This window comes from Habropoda laboriosa, unplaced genomic scaffold (assembly GCF_001263275.1).
Source record: "Habropoda laboriosa isolate 0110345459 unplaced genomic scaffold, ASM126327v1 scaffold143, whole genome shotgun sequence".
NCBI classification, from domain to species: domain Eukaryota; kingdom Metazoa; phylum Arthropoda; class Insecta; order Hymenoptera; family Apidae; genus Habropoda; species Habropoda laboriosa.
The window spans coordinates 2,026,023-2,042,726 of NW_017100404.1; the positions used below are offsets into that span (position 1 = coordinate 2,026,023).

At 32.5% G+C, this 16,704-nt stretch overlaps 2 protein-coding genes across 2 annotated transcripts in view; one reads left to right on the plus strand and one right to left on the minus strand.

The window, feature by feature from the left end:
- LOC108575327 (gustatory receptor for sugar taste 64f-like) overlaps nt 1–2,149 on the plus strand; it is a 6,527-nt gene extending 4,378 nt beyond the window's left edge. Inside the window, exons 6-9 of the mRNA XM_017938093.1 lie at nt 406–626; nt 990–1,155; nt 1,725–1,814; nt 2,090–2,149. Coding sequence (XP_017793582.1) covers nt 406–626; nt 990–1,155; nt 1,725–1,814; nt 2,090–2,149 — 537 coding nt within the window. The remainder of the gene's footprint in view (nt 1–405; nt 627–989; nt 1,156–1,724; nt 1,815–2,089) is intronic.
- A 4,503-nt stretch (nt 2,150–6,652) lies between these two features.
- LOC108575328 (gustatory receptor 5a for trehalose-like) lies at nt 6,653–15,113 on the minus strand. Its single transcript, XM_017938094.1, has 11 exons — nt 15,055–15,113; nt 12,472–12,539; nt 11,866–12,013; nt 11,215–11,333; nt 10,835–11,029; nt 10,431–10,540; nt 10,157–10,327; nt 9,276–9,448; nt 8,509–8,671; nt 8,249–8,338; nt 6,653–6,754 (listed from the first exon to the last, which is right to left on the minus strand). Exons 1-11 carry the CDS (start codon nt 15,111–15,113, stop codon nt 6,653–6,655), a joined length of 1,398 nt encoding a protein of 465 aa, XP_017793583.1.
- Between the last annotated feature and the right edge of the window lie 1,591 nt (nt 15,114–16,704).

The window sequence follows — 16,704 nt, forward strand, 5'->3', positions numbered from 1 at the left end:
GATTGGTCAGTGTTTTTCGTTAATAATTCAAAAATGAAGCTTCAAACAACATTTTGGTAAAGGAAAAAGTTGTTCAGAGTCACCCCAGCAACCCCCCATTTCCGGGTGTTCGAGGAGTTACGGGACACCCTGTATAGACGCGATGCGTTGCGCAATGAATGTGCAAATGTGCTCAAAATGTTGATGTTTTTTGTTTACACTCGTTAGTTACTCTTGAAGGCCGATCTCTAAGATCCAGTGCGCCCGATGGCGTTTCAGAAATGGGTGCGCCTGACGGAAGGTTAAACTTGAGAAATTTACTATTTCATTTAAACTTATTAATTCTATTATTGCTCGAAAATTATTAACTGGACTAATTTGAAAACGAATTGTTCGAATACAATTAAATAAAATACAAATTCTCAGGTTGCCACTGGTTTGGCGGAAAGATACAAAACTTTGAACAAGAAATTAGCAATCACAGTAACGAAGTATCGAGCGACGTTCGATTGGCGCGAGCTCCGCGAAGATTATGCGATATTGAGCTGCGTCGTGAAGAAAGTGGACGAGCAACTCTCTCCGATTATTCTTCTGTCTTTTGCAAACAATCTGTATTTCATTTGTTTGCAACTTATGAACGGCTTGTCGTACGTATATTTCTGAAGATTAACATGATACAGTTGGGGCTTTAATTCTTTATTTCTTCGTTTCTTTATTCTTTATTTCTTCGTTTCTTTATTCTTTATTCTTCAGTTTTTAATTTCTTTATTCTTCGTTTCAGTATTCTTCACTTCTTCATTCTTCTTTTATTTATTTCTGTATTTCTTTATTCCTCAGTTCTTTGTTTCTTTATTTCTTCATTTCTTTATTTATTAACGTGAACAGGGCTTTCATTTTGATGCTCTTAATAGGGCTAAATTTTTTAAACACACTTTCTTAAGAAAATGAACGACGGAAAATGATAACAGCTATTAAATACCTAATCAATTTTATTCTCTTCATGTCGAAAGCACATCAGACGACAGCATGTTGAGAGCAGTTTACTTTTTCGGCTCCTTCGCATTTCTTATCGGCCGTACGTGTGCTGTTACCTTGCTTACGGCTAGAATACACGATCAAAGCAAGGAAGCTTTACCCTATTTGTACAATTGCTCGGCGTCCAGTTACAGCGTCGAGGTAATTATGCTCTTTTTGAACCACACTTTTGAAATAAAAGTTACTTAACAATATTTAAAGCAACTCGTTATATATTTACTAAATTATTATACACCATGTGTACAACTATCATAGCAAATATCTGATATACTGCCGTTGGTATTTATGCAAAAATCTTGGACTGTGGTGCATAAGGTCCTAAGTTCAAATCCCAGTTAGGGAAATTTTGATTTTCTTCACAGAGAAATTTTCATTTACTTAATTTTATTTTTCTAAAATAAAATTCTTCAAAATTTGTACAGGATGCCTTAAAATTATTACTTTCTTTATTATTTGTATATCTAGTAGTAACGAAAACGCCTTTTTATACGCTCACTATGCCATTGGTACTTATGGAAAAATCTCGGACTGTAGGACACGAGGTCCTGAGTTCAAATCCTCCGCTAGAGGAGAAGAAGAGACGTTCTTATTTTCTTTGCAGGGAATTTTTATTTGCTTAATTTTATTTTTCTAAAATAAAATTCTTTTTCTACATACTGCATTAAAATCATTATTGTTTACACAATAATAAGAAGAAAACTATTTCACAGACTCAGAGGCTGCAGTATCAACTCGCAACAGACGATGTAGCCTTAACAGGACTGCGCTTCTTTTCGATCACGAGGAATTTTATGCTTGCGGTAAATTCATATTTAAATGACTATTTCACTAAAAACACGTACACTTACAATTAACAAAGCGGAGATTAAATATACCGATCGCTTAAAGACACTTCTTTATTGGCATATGAGCCGTTTATTGCTGTTTGCTTTAACTATAGATTGTTTACTGACAAAAAGATTATGTTATTGTTAACTTCGTTCTTTTTCTAAATGGAAAATAAACGGCTTACATAAATATAAAATAGTTTAATCTTCACTATAATACGTTTAATTGAAAATAAATTTATCTACAGGTGGCTGGAGCGATCATGACGTACGAAGTTGTATTTTTACAATTTAGTGGTAGTAAATAAATTGAAATGTTGTTTATCGTATTAGTAGTATCTGTTTGTAACTGTACTTTTGATAACATTATTGTTACAATGAATGTAATTATTGCCATATTACGTCCGTGAGAAAATTCTTGTTACGTATTTGTATACGCAAAATATGCACTTGCTTTCCTCTGATAGACAGGAAAGAATTCGTTTGTAGAAATTGATTGCATTTAATATATATTGCATTTAATATATTCTTGCTCATTTTCGAATTTTCCCTCCATTTTAATTTATACATATTTGAATCACGATTTTATCCTTAGTGTGTCGAACTGCTACAAATTAATACTAAACAATATTTACAAAGTTTGCATAAAAGTACCTTGAAATTTATTGTATTTCAATCATTTGTTTACTAACATACCTCATCCTTTTTAATATTTCCAACGTTTACTAATACATAATTGTAACATATTAGAATTATAATTGGAACACGTAATTGATAATAAATTAGATTTACTATAATTTACATTTTCAGTAGCCTTGAGACGAACTTTATTAATAAAAAATTCAATTATCGTCGTTATTTACTATTCGTTTATTTTTTCATTTCGAACACCACACATGCATAGATTACAAAGTATCATCGCTAATTTAACGAACTAATTAATTTTTACCTAGAACGACGGTGAAATCAGTAATAAATACCACCAATAAAAGTACCTAACTGTGGCAAAACTTCGTTTTATCAATACAAGGATTTAGTTAAATAAAATCATTCGTTAAAATTTGTACACACTATTATTATAGTTATTTTTGTTACTACACACTCATGTAACGGTAAATAAAATTAAAAATAAGAAAATCCTTCAACGAGTACATTTTTTTTTTAGAAATTATCTAATTTACTTTTCTTTTTGCAATAAATGAAGAAATTACACGATTTTGAAAGCAGTTTCATTCATGCACACTTTCGGTATGTTCAAATTAAATTTCTACATTATATATTTCACAGATACTACTTTCAGCAACAATTCTTCTTTTTCTGTCACTGTATTATCTCTATATATTCCTGTTTCTTCGATTACTACTATTAACCTTCTCACAAACGACAATGTGTGCACATTTTAACAGCAAACAGCGAACATATTTCACATAAAAGTAAAGCAGTTACAAATTTTCTTTCATTCTAAAATGTAAACCTACAGTAGCTGAAGAAATGTAAAACAAGAAATGGTTACTCCTTTGCTGATACGTTTCCCATTTTATTTCATCTTTCTTGTACCATTCTTAAGAAATTACGAGAATCGTTAAATAACATTTCGACCGACATATACTTTCACGAGATAAAACGAACAGATTGCAGAGCTTCTTCGCGAGGAAGTCGTGGCCAAAATTATCGTGAGGTATTCAGCGTGAAGGACTATAACAAAGAGAGAAATCAACAGGTAAACTTCAATCGAAATAGAAACTCAATTTATTCGTGCTTAGCATCACGTATTAATTTGTCAACTTGTGTAGATCAATTATGGTATTATTTGAACGATAAATCATCGAAACGTGACAGTCTATTTGTTTGTAATTGTATTTTAAATAAATTATGTTACTGTTTGAATAACAAATGGTAAAAGCGTGAGAGTCTTTTTATTTACCAATTTTGTTAATTAGATTTCAATTGGATTTGATAAGACGAATTAAATTGGTCTTTAGGCAGTTCGTAGGTTTCAGTACGATTCAGTCAACAGATTAATAAGCAAAATTGGCAAAATAGCGAAAAATTGTACCAATTATAATGTATCGCAAACTAACATATACACATACTATCTTACATTAACATAAATCTTGAAGAAGTGTCTTTATAATTTCGGCCATTTTGCGTAGAGTAAAATTTCTATCAATATTAATAAATTTCTTTATTGTAATGAAATTTTATACAGTGAATACGAAACGAATGCAACATTGGATATGAATAATATTTTGGACATGCTAAAAGCAGCGAAACAAAAATGACCCAAATTTCACTATCTCTAATCACTTGATACGCATAACGTAAGTTGTTCTGTTGTTATTTTTTCGAATTTTGGGGAAAGAATGTTAAAAGAAATAATTGAAATAACTCGAAAATACTTTCTATCTAATATTTTCTAATTTATTTGATCGGTGCAAATAACTCTCTATTAGTTTCATACAAATATTGCAATAAAATCAGATTGAATGAAATTTTAATCAATTATAAATTATTCCACTTTCATTAAGAATATATTCACACTTAATATATTTCATTAAAATTCACATCTTGTCGTTTATTACTGTTCGTAGAAATATTTCACTCCAGTTGTGCGTATTCAAATGAAATTTGTCACGTTTAATTCAATATCAACTTTCGACATACCCAAATACTGTTATTGTATGTAGAATTAGTTTAGTATGGCTATATTACATAGTTCACCTGTATTTCCTATTTTCGTTCGAAAGGCGAAAGTAAATTATTTCTTTGGCAAAACAAAAATATTCGACATATTTCTAACGGTGGAAGAATTACAAGGTGATAAACATCGTGAAAGCAAATACATACATTACAGTGATCATAGGCAGCAACTTGTACTTACATGATTTTAGAAAAGTTCAGTTTACGTTAAATCGTATTTCTAAATTAACCGAAATACATATTCCAAAGCTGTATTAATAAATTTTCTTAGCAGAATTGAGAAAATTAGTTGGCATTAAAAAATTTAAGAAAAATATCGAAATTGTCACATCTTTTCAATAAATTCCGCGATAATTTTTCTTCGAATACAACGTACAGATTAAATGAAAGCATAAATATAGAAATTGACCGATTTATGAATTATCTCGTGACATACAAATGCACAATCCACAGAACTATTTACACTGAACGAAAGTTGTGTATATTCTACAATATTTACAAAATCAACCGGAATCGTTAAACATCAAAAGCGTTACTAATAAATAAGTTGTCAACGTAAAACAGAAAAGTGAAATTTCAAAGATCAAGCTTTTCATTTTGCACGACTAAAAGTTAGCTATTAAATCTTCAATTTCTCTCGCACATTCCACATTATCCATTACAACAGCTACTTTCCTATTTTACGTTTTCGAATAACTCAACGTCGCGAAAATACAAAAAGAAAGTGAATTTTTGCATAATTCGTTACGTGCACACTTGTCTAAACTTGTAACAAGTTACTAATTTAACTCATTGTCAGAGCTAACTCAATTTGTTACAGTTATTAAATATTTTCTTCTCCCTTAATAATTGTAACAATTTTCTTATGTGATCCGTATATGTAGCTTTGTTTTTTAATGCATAATTTTGTTATCTTGTTTAAGCAAGTTTCCAGTTTCCTCAATACTAATGGTAATTTGAACACGTACCTAATTTTAGCAATCACGCGTCATCTTTTCGTGCCCAGAGGATCCGTTTCAATTTTTATCACCGAACATCGCTGCAATTATACTTCGAAAAAATTACATATTACAATAGTTCGTAAAATTCTTTATTAACGAAGAAATTTTGACTCGTTTACAATGTTTGAATCTGCAAGGTTACATTTGAAATGAAACTTTGGACCAAAATAAAAGGTACACTCTGCTTGTACAGTGTATTTCAATCTTAAGTAGAATTTTCATATTTCCAAATTATTTTCTACCTTCTACAAATTAAAAGATTCATATTTCTCTTTAATTACTATCTTACGCCGTCTAATTGCTAGAGTCTTCTCTAATAAGGCACTCGGAGCTACGTAAACTACACGATAAGCGCTGCCTACAGACAAAAATCCTACTTATTGCAAGTAATAAGTACTCTTCTATCACTTTCACACGTTCTATCGGTGAAGTGAACTTACATAAGTAATCGTGTAATAAGAGAACACCGAGAAATACGAGGAATCGATTTTAGAGGAAGTAAAGTTCGTTTTACAACAATGTTTGCTTAACTTTTAGTAAAAATTGCCAAAAAATAGGTTCACTGCCTTTTTCTATGACAAGTTACCGTTAATCGAACGCGTGCACCTTAAGTATTAATCGATCACTACTGGGTGTCCCGTGTAAAAAGAAGAATATTGGAACAACAAAAGGATTTTAAACAAAGGTAGAACAAAGAGCAACACTGCTCGTGAAAAACAAAAATTGCAATACCTGAAAACTGAAATTGCACAAATCTGAAATTTGCATATATCGTTTCGGGTTATCGAGAAATGACTGAAATTTGGTTGAAAAAAATCATTTTTCCTCAGAGCAGCCCGAGAAACATATGTGATTTGGAGATTTGTGCAGTTTCTAGGTGTCGCAACTTTTTTCGGTCAAGTAGTGTATTTTACAGGACTTTAAGGCACTAGAGTAGCTCGGGTATTTAGCACTGTATATACAGCAACTTATTTATACGGTAAGCGACTTCCAAAACTATGGAAGTGACTGTGCAAGTTAAAAAAGCAAGCGGAATAGTTTAGGCGAAAAAGGGAGGAAGTCGAGATGGAATCCTTTTGTAAGCGCGTTGAAAGATGCTTGAAAACGCGATTACTTCACCTCGCACACATCCGTGCTATTCGAAGCGCCATTTTGTTGCACCGCGTTGAACTGGACTAGGACCAACTCGTACGTGACTATGGTACCTGCCACCTGAAACACGTTTTCACGAAATATTCTCATTCGTGATGTTGTTTGTGCTATTTTTTCTTCTTTTTTCTTTTTTGCTCAGTGAAGTATTTGAAAGCTGCTCAGAATGAGCGATAAGTGAATGTTACGGCGATGATTTGAATTAGGTGCATGTAGGGAACGTTCGTGTTATTTAAATGAGAAAAATTTGTAGTAGAATTTCATGAAGTAGCTTCTCGTTTCATTTTTCTCCCAAGCTGAGCTGTTCGCTGTGTAACTTCAATTCGGTGTACTAACTTCTTGTATGCAGCGGCACTTAATTCACACGAACGAATGTGCTAAGTACGTAAATTGATTGGAAATCCGTGTATAATCGAAAACGCGCTGTTCGATGTATTCCCTACGAGACTATAATCGCGCAGTATAAGCGAATTCTCCCAAGCTGAGCTGTTCGCTGTGTAACTTCAATTCGGTGTACTAACTTCTTGTATGCTGCGGCACTTAATTCACACGAACGAATGTGCTAAGTATGTAAATTGATTGGAAATCCGCGTATAATCGAAATGTATTCCCTACGAGACTAGAATCGCGCAGTATAAGCGACGTTCGTCGAGGCACTCGTTCGACAGCCTCGTAAACACCGACTGAGGACGAGTCGTCCTGCCCGATTTCTAATCGCTGTACGCTCGCAACTGTTCTGGGAAATATTCGAGGCCTTAACTTCTTAGAACTCGTGATATTGCTCGCGAGCCAAACATAAGAAACGCGAACCTGGGTCGCTGTACGTACATCGAGCCAAACATAAACCTAGCTGTCCTTTTCAGAGTAAAACTATCGCGAGCTGCTCTCGAGAGTGTCTCTCGCTGTCTGAGAGCATCGCTCAACTCTCTGAGAGTTACGACTCGAATAAACAGTTGCTTTGCAAACACGAAGCAGTTTCGTATTCTTCATAGAACTCTCGTGCGAGTAAAAAATGTCAGGAAAAGAAATTAGTGGAGAAATGAAATCACTCTCTATGAAAAAAAATCAGTGTTGTGGAATACGAAAGATAAAGTATAAAGGAGTGGTTTCTAGATGTTTTTTAAATGACTTTGTTTGCACCTCGTTGGACTCGTCTTAACGTACACTATCGTATTATGTATAAAAAAATATAGCATTCCATTTAAAAAAATTAAACTGACTTTGAAATCTCCCCCACCATTCCCGGTACCAAAAACATATTTATACCACATAATGTCCCCCTCCGTACCAAACAACTTTTGTTAAAACATTTTTTCCTAACATCACTTCCTTAAAAGATATTTCGCTGTATTGAGATAAAATAGACACCCTGAATAAACGAAATTCGTGGGTTTTTGGTTTTATTTAATAATACTAACTTTCTTCTTAGTGTTTGCTTAGAAAAATAGAAAATGTTATATGCACACATCATTTATTTATTCCTTAAATAAGTGGTAGTTTAGAAAGTTTTATACGTTAATGTAGTTTGAATTTTATGTGGTAAATTTTAATACGTACAGTTAATACGAGACTCCTGGTCACCGAGAAGAATTTCATGCCTGTCAAACAAATGCTATCCGTTGTTACTTGCGACAAGAATCTCATCACCTATAAAAACCATGAAATTGTATATTGAAAATACTATCGTAGCAATAAAAACGTTTGTTTTCTTTTTGTTTAAAAATATATAGAAAATTATGGTGGTAAATTTTCATTTTTGCCAATTTCTCAATAATGTCCTTATCATCTTATTCGACAGGGAACTCGAGAAATCTTACTTCCGTGGAGTAGCTGCTTCCGGAAACGCTGTAGAGGATCGGAGCAGGAAGTAAGGACTCGTCGTGGATCGAGGCGGCGCACAAAGAGACAACCGTCGTCCTCGCTAGTAAGAATCCAAAGGAGAATCCGAAGTAAATTTTCTCAACGATACTGCGCATAGGGCTGTTGAAAGATAAAACGTTGAGCCTGTGTGTATTTGTGCGATGAGCAAGAATTAGGAACGTCGATTACATTTCGTGAAATGAAAGAAGAAGAGAAGTGTTGAAGCTGATAAATTACGTGATGAAACAAAATATCAGACTTATGGTGCAAGTGAAATAAATTATAATCGTGCAACGAAATGCAAATTAGCGTCAAGTGTCAAACTTTTGCTTCAGAATCAAACTGTAATTATTAAAAGTGTGTATAAAATCGATAGAAACTTATCCCTAAAAATTTGGTTCACAAAAGATTTGTCCAAATTTGGTACTTAAATCGTAATCGTGAAAGAAATGCTAATTAGTGTCAAACTTTTGCTTGAAAATCAAACTGTAATCATTAAAAATGGTACTAATTAGAAAAAGCTCATATTACACAAACGATTTTCTTTTATACGACCTCACGAAGATAAATCACGCTGGTTAAAAGTGAACTATGATAACAAAATTAAGTTTCAGTATTCAGTATTACACAATCATGCATGAATTGTATCGAATGAATCAGCGGCAGGAAAGCGTGGAAAAGTGAGACGACACGCATAAATAAAATTACGTTTTGCCATGTATACTTGAAAGAGAAAAGTAGTTGTATGCAGATGAAATAGAGATCGGTGGCGAAAGAGAGAAGGACCATAATGGATATGTGGGAGTCCAGTTGTCGCGTCAAGGTAGCCAGGTGATTGTAATCACTCCTCGCCTCGGCCCACCACCATTCCGGCATTGCCTTAACAATGAAATGATACTAACAACCCAAATTCGTTATTAGAAATAATAATACACTCTGCACGATATAATTATTGTCATTACAAAAGAGAAATATCGTAATTTAATTCTTTGTTATCAAATCATTTTTATGATAGAAAAATTGGAAATTTTACGGTGGTTAGTTCGATAAATGTAAACATTGCAAATAACAAAATTTGCCAATTTTCCAATGTTTAGATTGTAGCTGTGTGTGAGTAAAATATGTTAACAAGAAGTTACGTATTTATGATTTTGAATTAATTGTCTTTAGTTGCAATTATGAATGTTGTATTAAGACAATTATTGTTATTATCAAAATATGATTCAAAATTGACATCGAACGTCTATTTTTCACAAAATAAATTAAGATATTTAGTGAAGTTTTAAAAAATCATGAATGTATTATTCATGAAAATTTCGAGTTTTTAGGAAAATGATAATTTGCTCACTTAAGTTTTTCGGTAGAAACTGAGAAATCATTTGCAAAACGAAATATAAGTACACAACTCCTTAATTAATCACGTAAATAATCTAAATATCCACACATCCAATTGTACTGCAGATATTAAATAACAAACTTTGTTGATTTCGTAAATTTCTCTAAATTCCAAAATGCACATTGCTCAACATTAAATACCTTTCTTCTAAGAGGTATTAATTCATAAAATTAAATTTTACATAATGTAACTATAAAATGAACGCTTACCTTTCCTCTTATAGAATACAAGCGGCTGTTTAGTTGTCGAAATTGATCCACCAAAGCAATGCTGATGAGGATGAGAAATATGTCGACAAAGTTCCACGAGAAAGTACTGAGAATGTTAATAATATCCACCACTATTCCTTTCCACAAACTGTACGGGATTCTAGAAAATATCTGATCGAATGTACGCATTTGTTAATTTATTTTTCATTTTTAATCGAAACAAAAAGGATGTAGATCTGTTGGAAATCAATTGATCGTGAAAAATAATTCTCACCTGAGGAAATTGCGACTGGAAGTACACACCAATGATATCTGGATCTCCGCGCGATTGCGCGCAGTCCTTAGCCTTGATGTAACCGTGAAGTATCGAAAAACTGTGCTCCACTGCAAAAATTTATTGTAACTTATCTATTAAGAAAATTAGATATAAAATTGAGAGAGTGTTAAAGGAATGTAGGTGTCATAAAAATAGTACTGTATTTGAGTAAATTGATTAAGCAAATTAATTCCATTTAAGGTAATTGCGATTTTCTTGTGGTTTTAACTTTGATGGAATTTTTGCAAAATTGTAAATCAGGTTATTTTGAAAAACTAATTGTCCTCTGAGTGATCAACGAAAATATGAAAAATGGGGAAAAATTTGTAACTCTTAAACTCAATAGCGAAGAAATCACTCACCTAAGGCAAATATCATCACCACCATAGTCACGATTTTGAATTTAGCTGCTAAAGTTGTTCTCGAGACCTTTTTATGCCTGTTTGAAAGCTCTTTCTCAAGCTTCTCCCAAGTTGCCATTAAACAAGGCCATTGCATGGCCAATTTGAGAAAGAGGAAAGCCGCGATCAAATTCGTTCCATTGAAAACGAATGTGGCTTACATGGATAAACGATAAAATGAATTAGTCACTAATAATATTGTCTAAATATAATAAAATATGAATAATTTTAGTTTGTAATTAATCATTTTAAAAGCAAAGTACACTTAGTAAAATATATTTTGCTTATTTTAATTGTTAAACATTGTTTTTGATCAAAAGTTTCTGTAAAAGTAGCCTTACTCATTCTCGTCGAATTAATCCCAGACGTTATTATCCTCATAATATTAAAAATGGTCATCGTTGACGAACCAAGAAATGAAATTGCACAATATATAAATTTCGGACTGCGCCAAGTGAACCTAAACATCCGAAATTGAATAAATATCAGTTAAAATCAACAAACCTGGAATTTTTCGAGTATTTTATCAGTTCTACAAATATTTACTTTATTTAAATGGAAATCATTTCAATATTGGAATAAGGTACCAAACTACTCGTGGATCTGTTAACACGACTTTCAACATTGATTGATTAATTATAATTGAACCAATCAGCGATACACTTTAAAAAAAGTAATTTTTAAAAATATTCGTTTCAGTAGATAAATATTACAAAATTTTCAAAATTACAATATGTAAATTATCAAGTACTTTATTAAATTTGACAAAATGAATCCTTTTATATGAATTGAATTTTCAGTATTTGAATAAAAATGAATCTTGCATATGAGTAGAATTTTCAGAATTTTCCTTTTTCAATGTTTCACGAATATTTTCTATCACATTCAATTTTCACCTCATTACTTTGAATTTCTGAACAAAATTAGTAGAAAATTTCTCACGAGGTGGGAGAAATCTCTTCAATTTATTTTATCGACGTAAAATAAGTTACCTGAGATGTGAGGCGTCTGGAGTATTAACACCTGACACAGGAAACATTGAGAAGCATTGTGCTAGCATAATGATCGGTCTCATAGATGAGTGCAAACTGTCGGTTTTCGGATTGAAAGCATTAGCAGGAGAGACTACCGGTTCCGACACTACAAATTCAATTCAAACGTACAATTTAATACTCGTTCGATTCGAATTCAATTTTAGAAGAATTGACGAAGAGTGGCACCTCTAGAAAAATCGTTCATTTTTTGATCTCTGCAAAAAGTAACTCTGAAAGCGAGTTACTTTCATCTGAAAAAGTGTCAATTTTCGCACATTCAATCTGAACGATTGCCAGTATAAAAAAATACGTATCGAATATTATTTTGAGCACTATCGTACACCAAAATTTTATAAAAATCGGCGACTTTGAAGGGACACTTGGAAAAAATTAATATTTTCAATATTCATAGTACGTAATATAGTATTCAAGATATTAAGTTTTTAAAATAATAACAATTTTGTAGATTTGAAATTAAATTAAACATGTTTTCACAGAATTGTTTAAAATATTATGAATATTTCTGTCTGTGCTGCATTTTTGAGACTTGTTCTCGAAACTTACTTTCTGCAGCCTCTATGTCCGACTTCAGATTGTCCAATTTACCAAACTGCGAGGTGCTCTTGGACGATCTAAAAAGTTCATCGATTACTTGTAATACAACCTAAATAAAGATAAACATATAAAACGATCGTATAACACACAGGATGAGTTAATTCCAAATTAAACCTTCCCAAAATTTCGTTCTGCTTAATCCCGTAAAATAGGATTTGGGAAAATTACATTATCTTCGATAGAATATTTTCCATCACATTTAAACTATTTCTCAAAGAAAGCGTATTCTTGCGAACAGTTGGAATTAAGCTTTTATAAATATTTGAAAAATGGTCATTAATAGTACGCCATCCAAACACACAGTATTACATTTAGCGATCGATGTTATCACAGAACATCTGTTTACATTAGTATATTCATTCAGAGTTTAGATTACTCTTTATAGATCGTACAATCTTATTTTCTTTTCACATTAAATTCCAACATTGTCGCAAAATTTGCAAACACTTCTTCAAACGTCACATTTTCTAAACAATACAAAAGTACCTAATTGGTGAAAACGTGATTTCACATTTTCTCTTAAAAAATTCTCTTATAAAATCGTTTACCAAAGAACTTACTTATGGTGTTAATTTTGGAATAATTCACCCTCTGTGTTGTACCAATCACGATGAACAACACTAGCTCGCGAAGATGCTCGAAATTTCACTTCCACTCACAAACGATCGAACGCTATAAATACTCGACGGCGGTAATGAACGAGCACACAGAAAGCACACAGGTGAAATTAAAGAAGCGGATGAATTAATCGGAGCATGATAGATCGCTGTGGATGATCCATGAACCTTCTACGTGGCGCGTCGCGATCGACGGTGTACACGCCGCAGGATTGCATGGCGAATTGAAGATAAACTCGTTATTTCAGAGTTTTATCATGCGTCAAGGGAAAAAGGGTGGAGGGTGTTTTATAGACAGCTATAGGAAACTCAATAAACGTCCGCTTGAACAACCATTGGAAAGTCTGGTTCGATCGAGCGAACTGCGGGTAGTAACTGTAGAAATCCGTGAGAGAGAAACGATTTGTAGTCACTTTTCACTGATAATGCGATAGAAAAACTTCCGTTCGCGTTGTATTGAATTTCTTTCACATCGAAGTGGATGTACCTTCGAATTCGTCGATTTGACGATTATACGGTGAATTCGAAATGAAAAGAGGCGAAGTTGTTGACAAAGATTTTTTGAATTTCGGGTAATTTTTTAATTGAATCTTTGCTGCGATTTAAGTTACAACGAGACATTTTTGTTACACGATAACATTATGAAGTGTACTTTTTGGAGGGAGAAGGAAATAAAAATTGAATTATCTTGGAAATAAGAATAAATTTACATACAAAATTTGGTAAACTTAAATTTAGGTAGATACAGTTCCTTAAATAATGTTGTATACTATTATGCACAAATGCCTAAACTCTTTTACTACAGCACATAAGCAAAGTAAAGTGCAAATGTATTTATTAATATCTGACAGAAAAAAAATAAAATTATTTGTGATCAAAAAAGAAAGCTGATGAAAAATGGTACAATTTATAATTTTTCTGACACCTAAAGTTTTAACGAGACAATTCTACGAGTTTCAAGAAATTAGAACAGCACAATTATTTACCAGAAATTATGTAAGAAAGAGTTAAGTAAAAAATTATCAGCTTTAAATAAAAATAATAAATTTAGATACTCAAATATTCAACCGATAACAAACATCTGTGAGTTGAGTTTACAAACTAAAATTTGAATAAAGCTTGAATTCTCGTCGATCACAATTTCAACGCATTCTTCAACTAACTGCTAATGATCTCTGTGCATACAAATTTGGATCTTATCAAACAGAACAAGCACCGGGATATTATACTGACCACGTAAAGCAATTTGGTGATTCTGAATTTCAAATAGCAGATGAGCAACTTCTTGGCACATCAATCATCGCAAGTACTATATCGATCCAGATTCTGTCAATAGTATTCTACTCAGAACACAGTTGCACTCACATCGTGTCAACACAGTGAAGTATTTTGTTTATACACTGTTAGATTAAAGTAAAAGAATTTTTGCATCTAATGCAGTTCTTTAGATATTACGATTATTTCAAGTTTACATCTTCTAATTTGTCCCTTTATGCAAATAATTGTGCTTTCTTAATTCCTTGGAACTCGCAGAATTATATCTCGTTAAAATTCAGATATTCGATTAATTTTCGAATCACCTTTAGTAACTTCCTTCACAAATATTTCAAAGGCAAAGAAAAGACTGGAGAATAAGAAGAAATCACTACTATTAAAAGTGTATTTTTCATTGAAAATCCAGAAAAAGTTGAACAGGTAAAATAATAAAAAATTGAAGAAGAAAATTTCAAAGAGAAATCTTTGATAATATACGAAAAAATTTGTTTTACAAGCCACTAGCCCACAAAATTCGTTTCTATACTATCTATACATGTCTGTAACTATTATTTAGTGCATATAATTAAAGAATACTGCAAAAAATGAGTGTAAGGTGCACGTAAATTTATTAGAAATATGAAATTTATTTTCAACATACCTAACATTGATCAACAAAGTGTTTTGATACTTCATTGCTGGCAAATTCAATGGTCGCATACCTCCAAATGTTTTTCCTACACTATCGTGATCCGACATTTTGTTCACACCATTTCGTCAAAAGAAGACATCGACAAAATATATATACATCACTTCGCAGTAAAAATATTTTCAACGTTCAAAATTGGTAAATGCTCGTTATAAACCCTGTTGCAAACAGTTTCATATTATATCCTTCGCTAACAAAAACTGTAACTTACAAACATTGAAATAGTTATAAATGCAAGAATCAGCCAAAGTGCAATTAAAGGTAAAAATGAATCAATAATAAACAACATTTAATAAATCAAAAAAATATTTAACTATAAGAACTATAAAAATAAACTATCGTTCGAAGTAAAACGTCCTAATATCCATTTCATGTACGCTACCGCCCAAAAATTTAATTGCACCCAATAAAATGCAGTAAAACTTTGAATTTTAGCAAATTAGAAGCCAAAGTGATCAATTCCGTCACACAAAATTTATCAAATTTATGTTATTTATGAAAAATCAAGCACCGATCATGTACATTGGTACCAAAATTGGAAAAATTGCAAAAAGTGGAGTTAATAACTCGTTCGACAAACGAAACTGAAATTTGACTCGACTCGAATGAAACGAATTCGAGCGACAGTGTAATACAAACTTGCACAATTTGAATTTCGAATCACCCACTAGACACAACGAAGCAAAACTGCGATCGAAAATTGAAGAAATAATTAAGGAAAAAATGGTAACGCGGCGAATCACGTGACAAATCGTAACTTCCTTCGTCGTAGAGCGCGTCAGGAAATGAACTGGAAGATATTCGAGCCGGCTACGCGAGCTATATATCGCATTGTTTATATAGTATCTACGTGTATAAACTATGACGGAGAAATAACAGATATGCACTACTGCATGTAGCTTTATGTATCAGCGGACATTTGACACGCTTCCCGCAAATAGCGCTCGATGATCGTCCATTTTGTCGGAGCTACTCGACTTTCGAATTCTTCATCTGAAGAATTTTCTTTCTCAGTTTTTGCAATTAGTCTCAGTATTCTTTTTTTTCCATACGAAATTACAATACACTTCATTTTGGTTTCCATGGAATTTCACAATCTGATTAGTCTCTCCTCTTGCGAGCTAATATCTGAGATAAGGGTGGACGATGACTGACATGTTTATTAACACGAGTGCGTGGATATATCGTCGATAAAAGAAGAAAATCCAGCTTTTTTAATTTTTGCAGTTAATCTCGCAATTCTTCGTTTCGTACGAAATTACATTTCATTTTGGTTACCGTTGAGCTTTATAACCTGACAGTCTCTCCTCTTTCGAGTTAATATCTGAGATAAGGGTGAACGATGACTGACATGTTATGTGTGCGTGTGGATATATCGTTGATAAAAGAGGAAAATTACATTTTTATTAAAAGATAATTTAGACGCGATTATCGTTTTCTATGATTAATAAGCTAACGTTAGGTTTGATACTTTTGGGACACCCTTGTTGTAGCAGATAGTCGTTGATAGTCGTTTTCGGAGAAAATAGCTGGGAAATGTGAAGTACCGTCAATTTTCTCGTTTGATTGGAGCAACTCTGGTGTTTGTGCAAATCATTAACG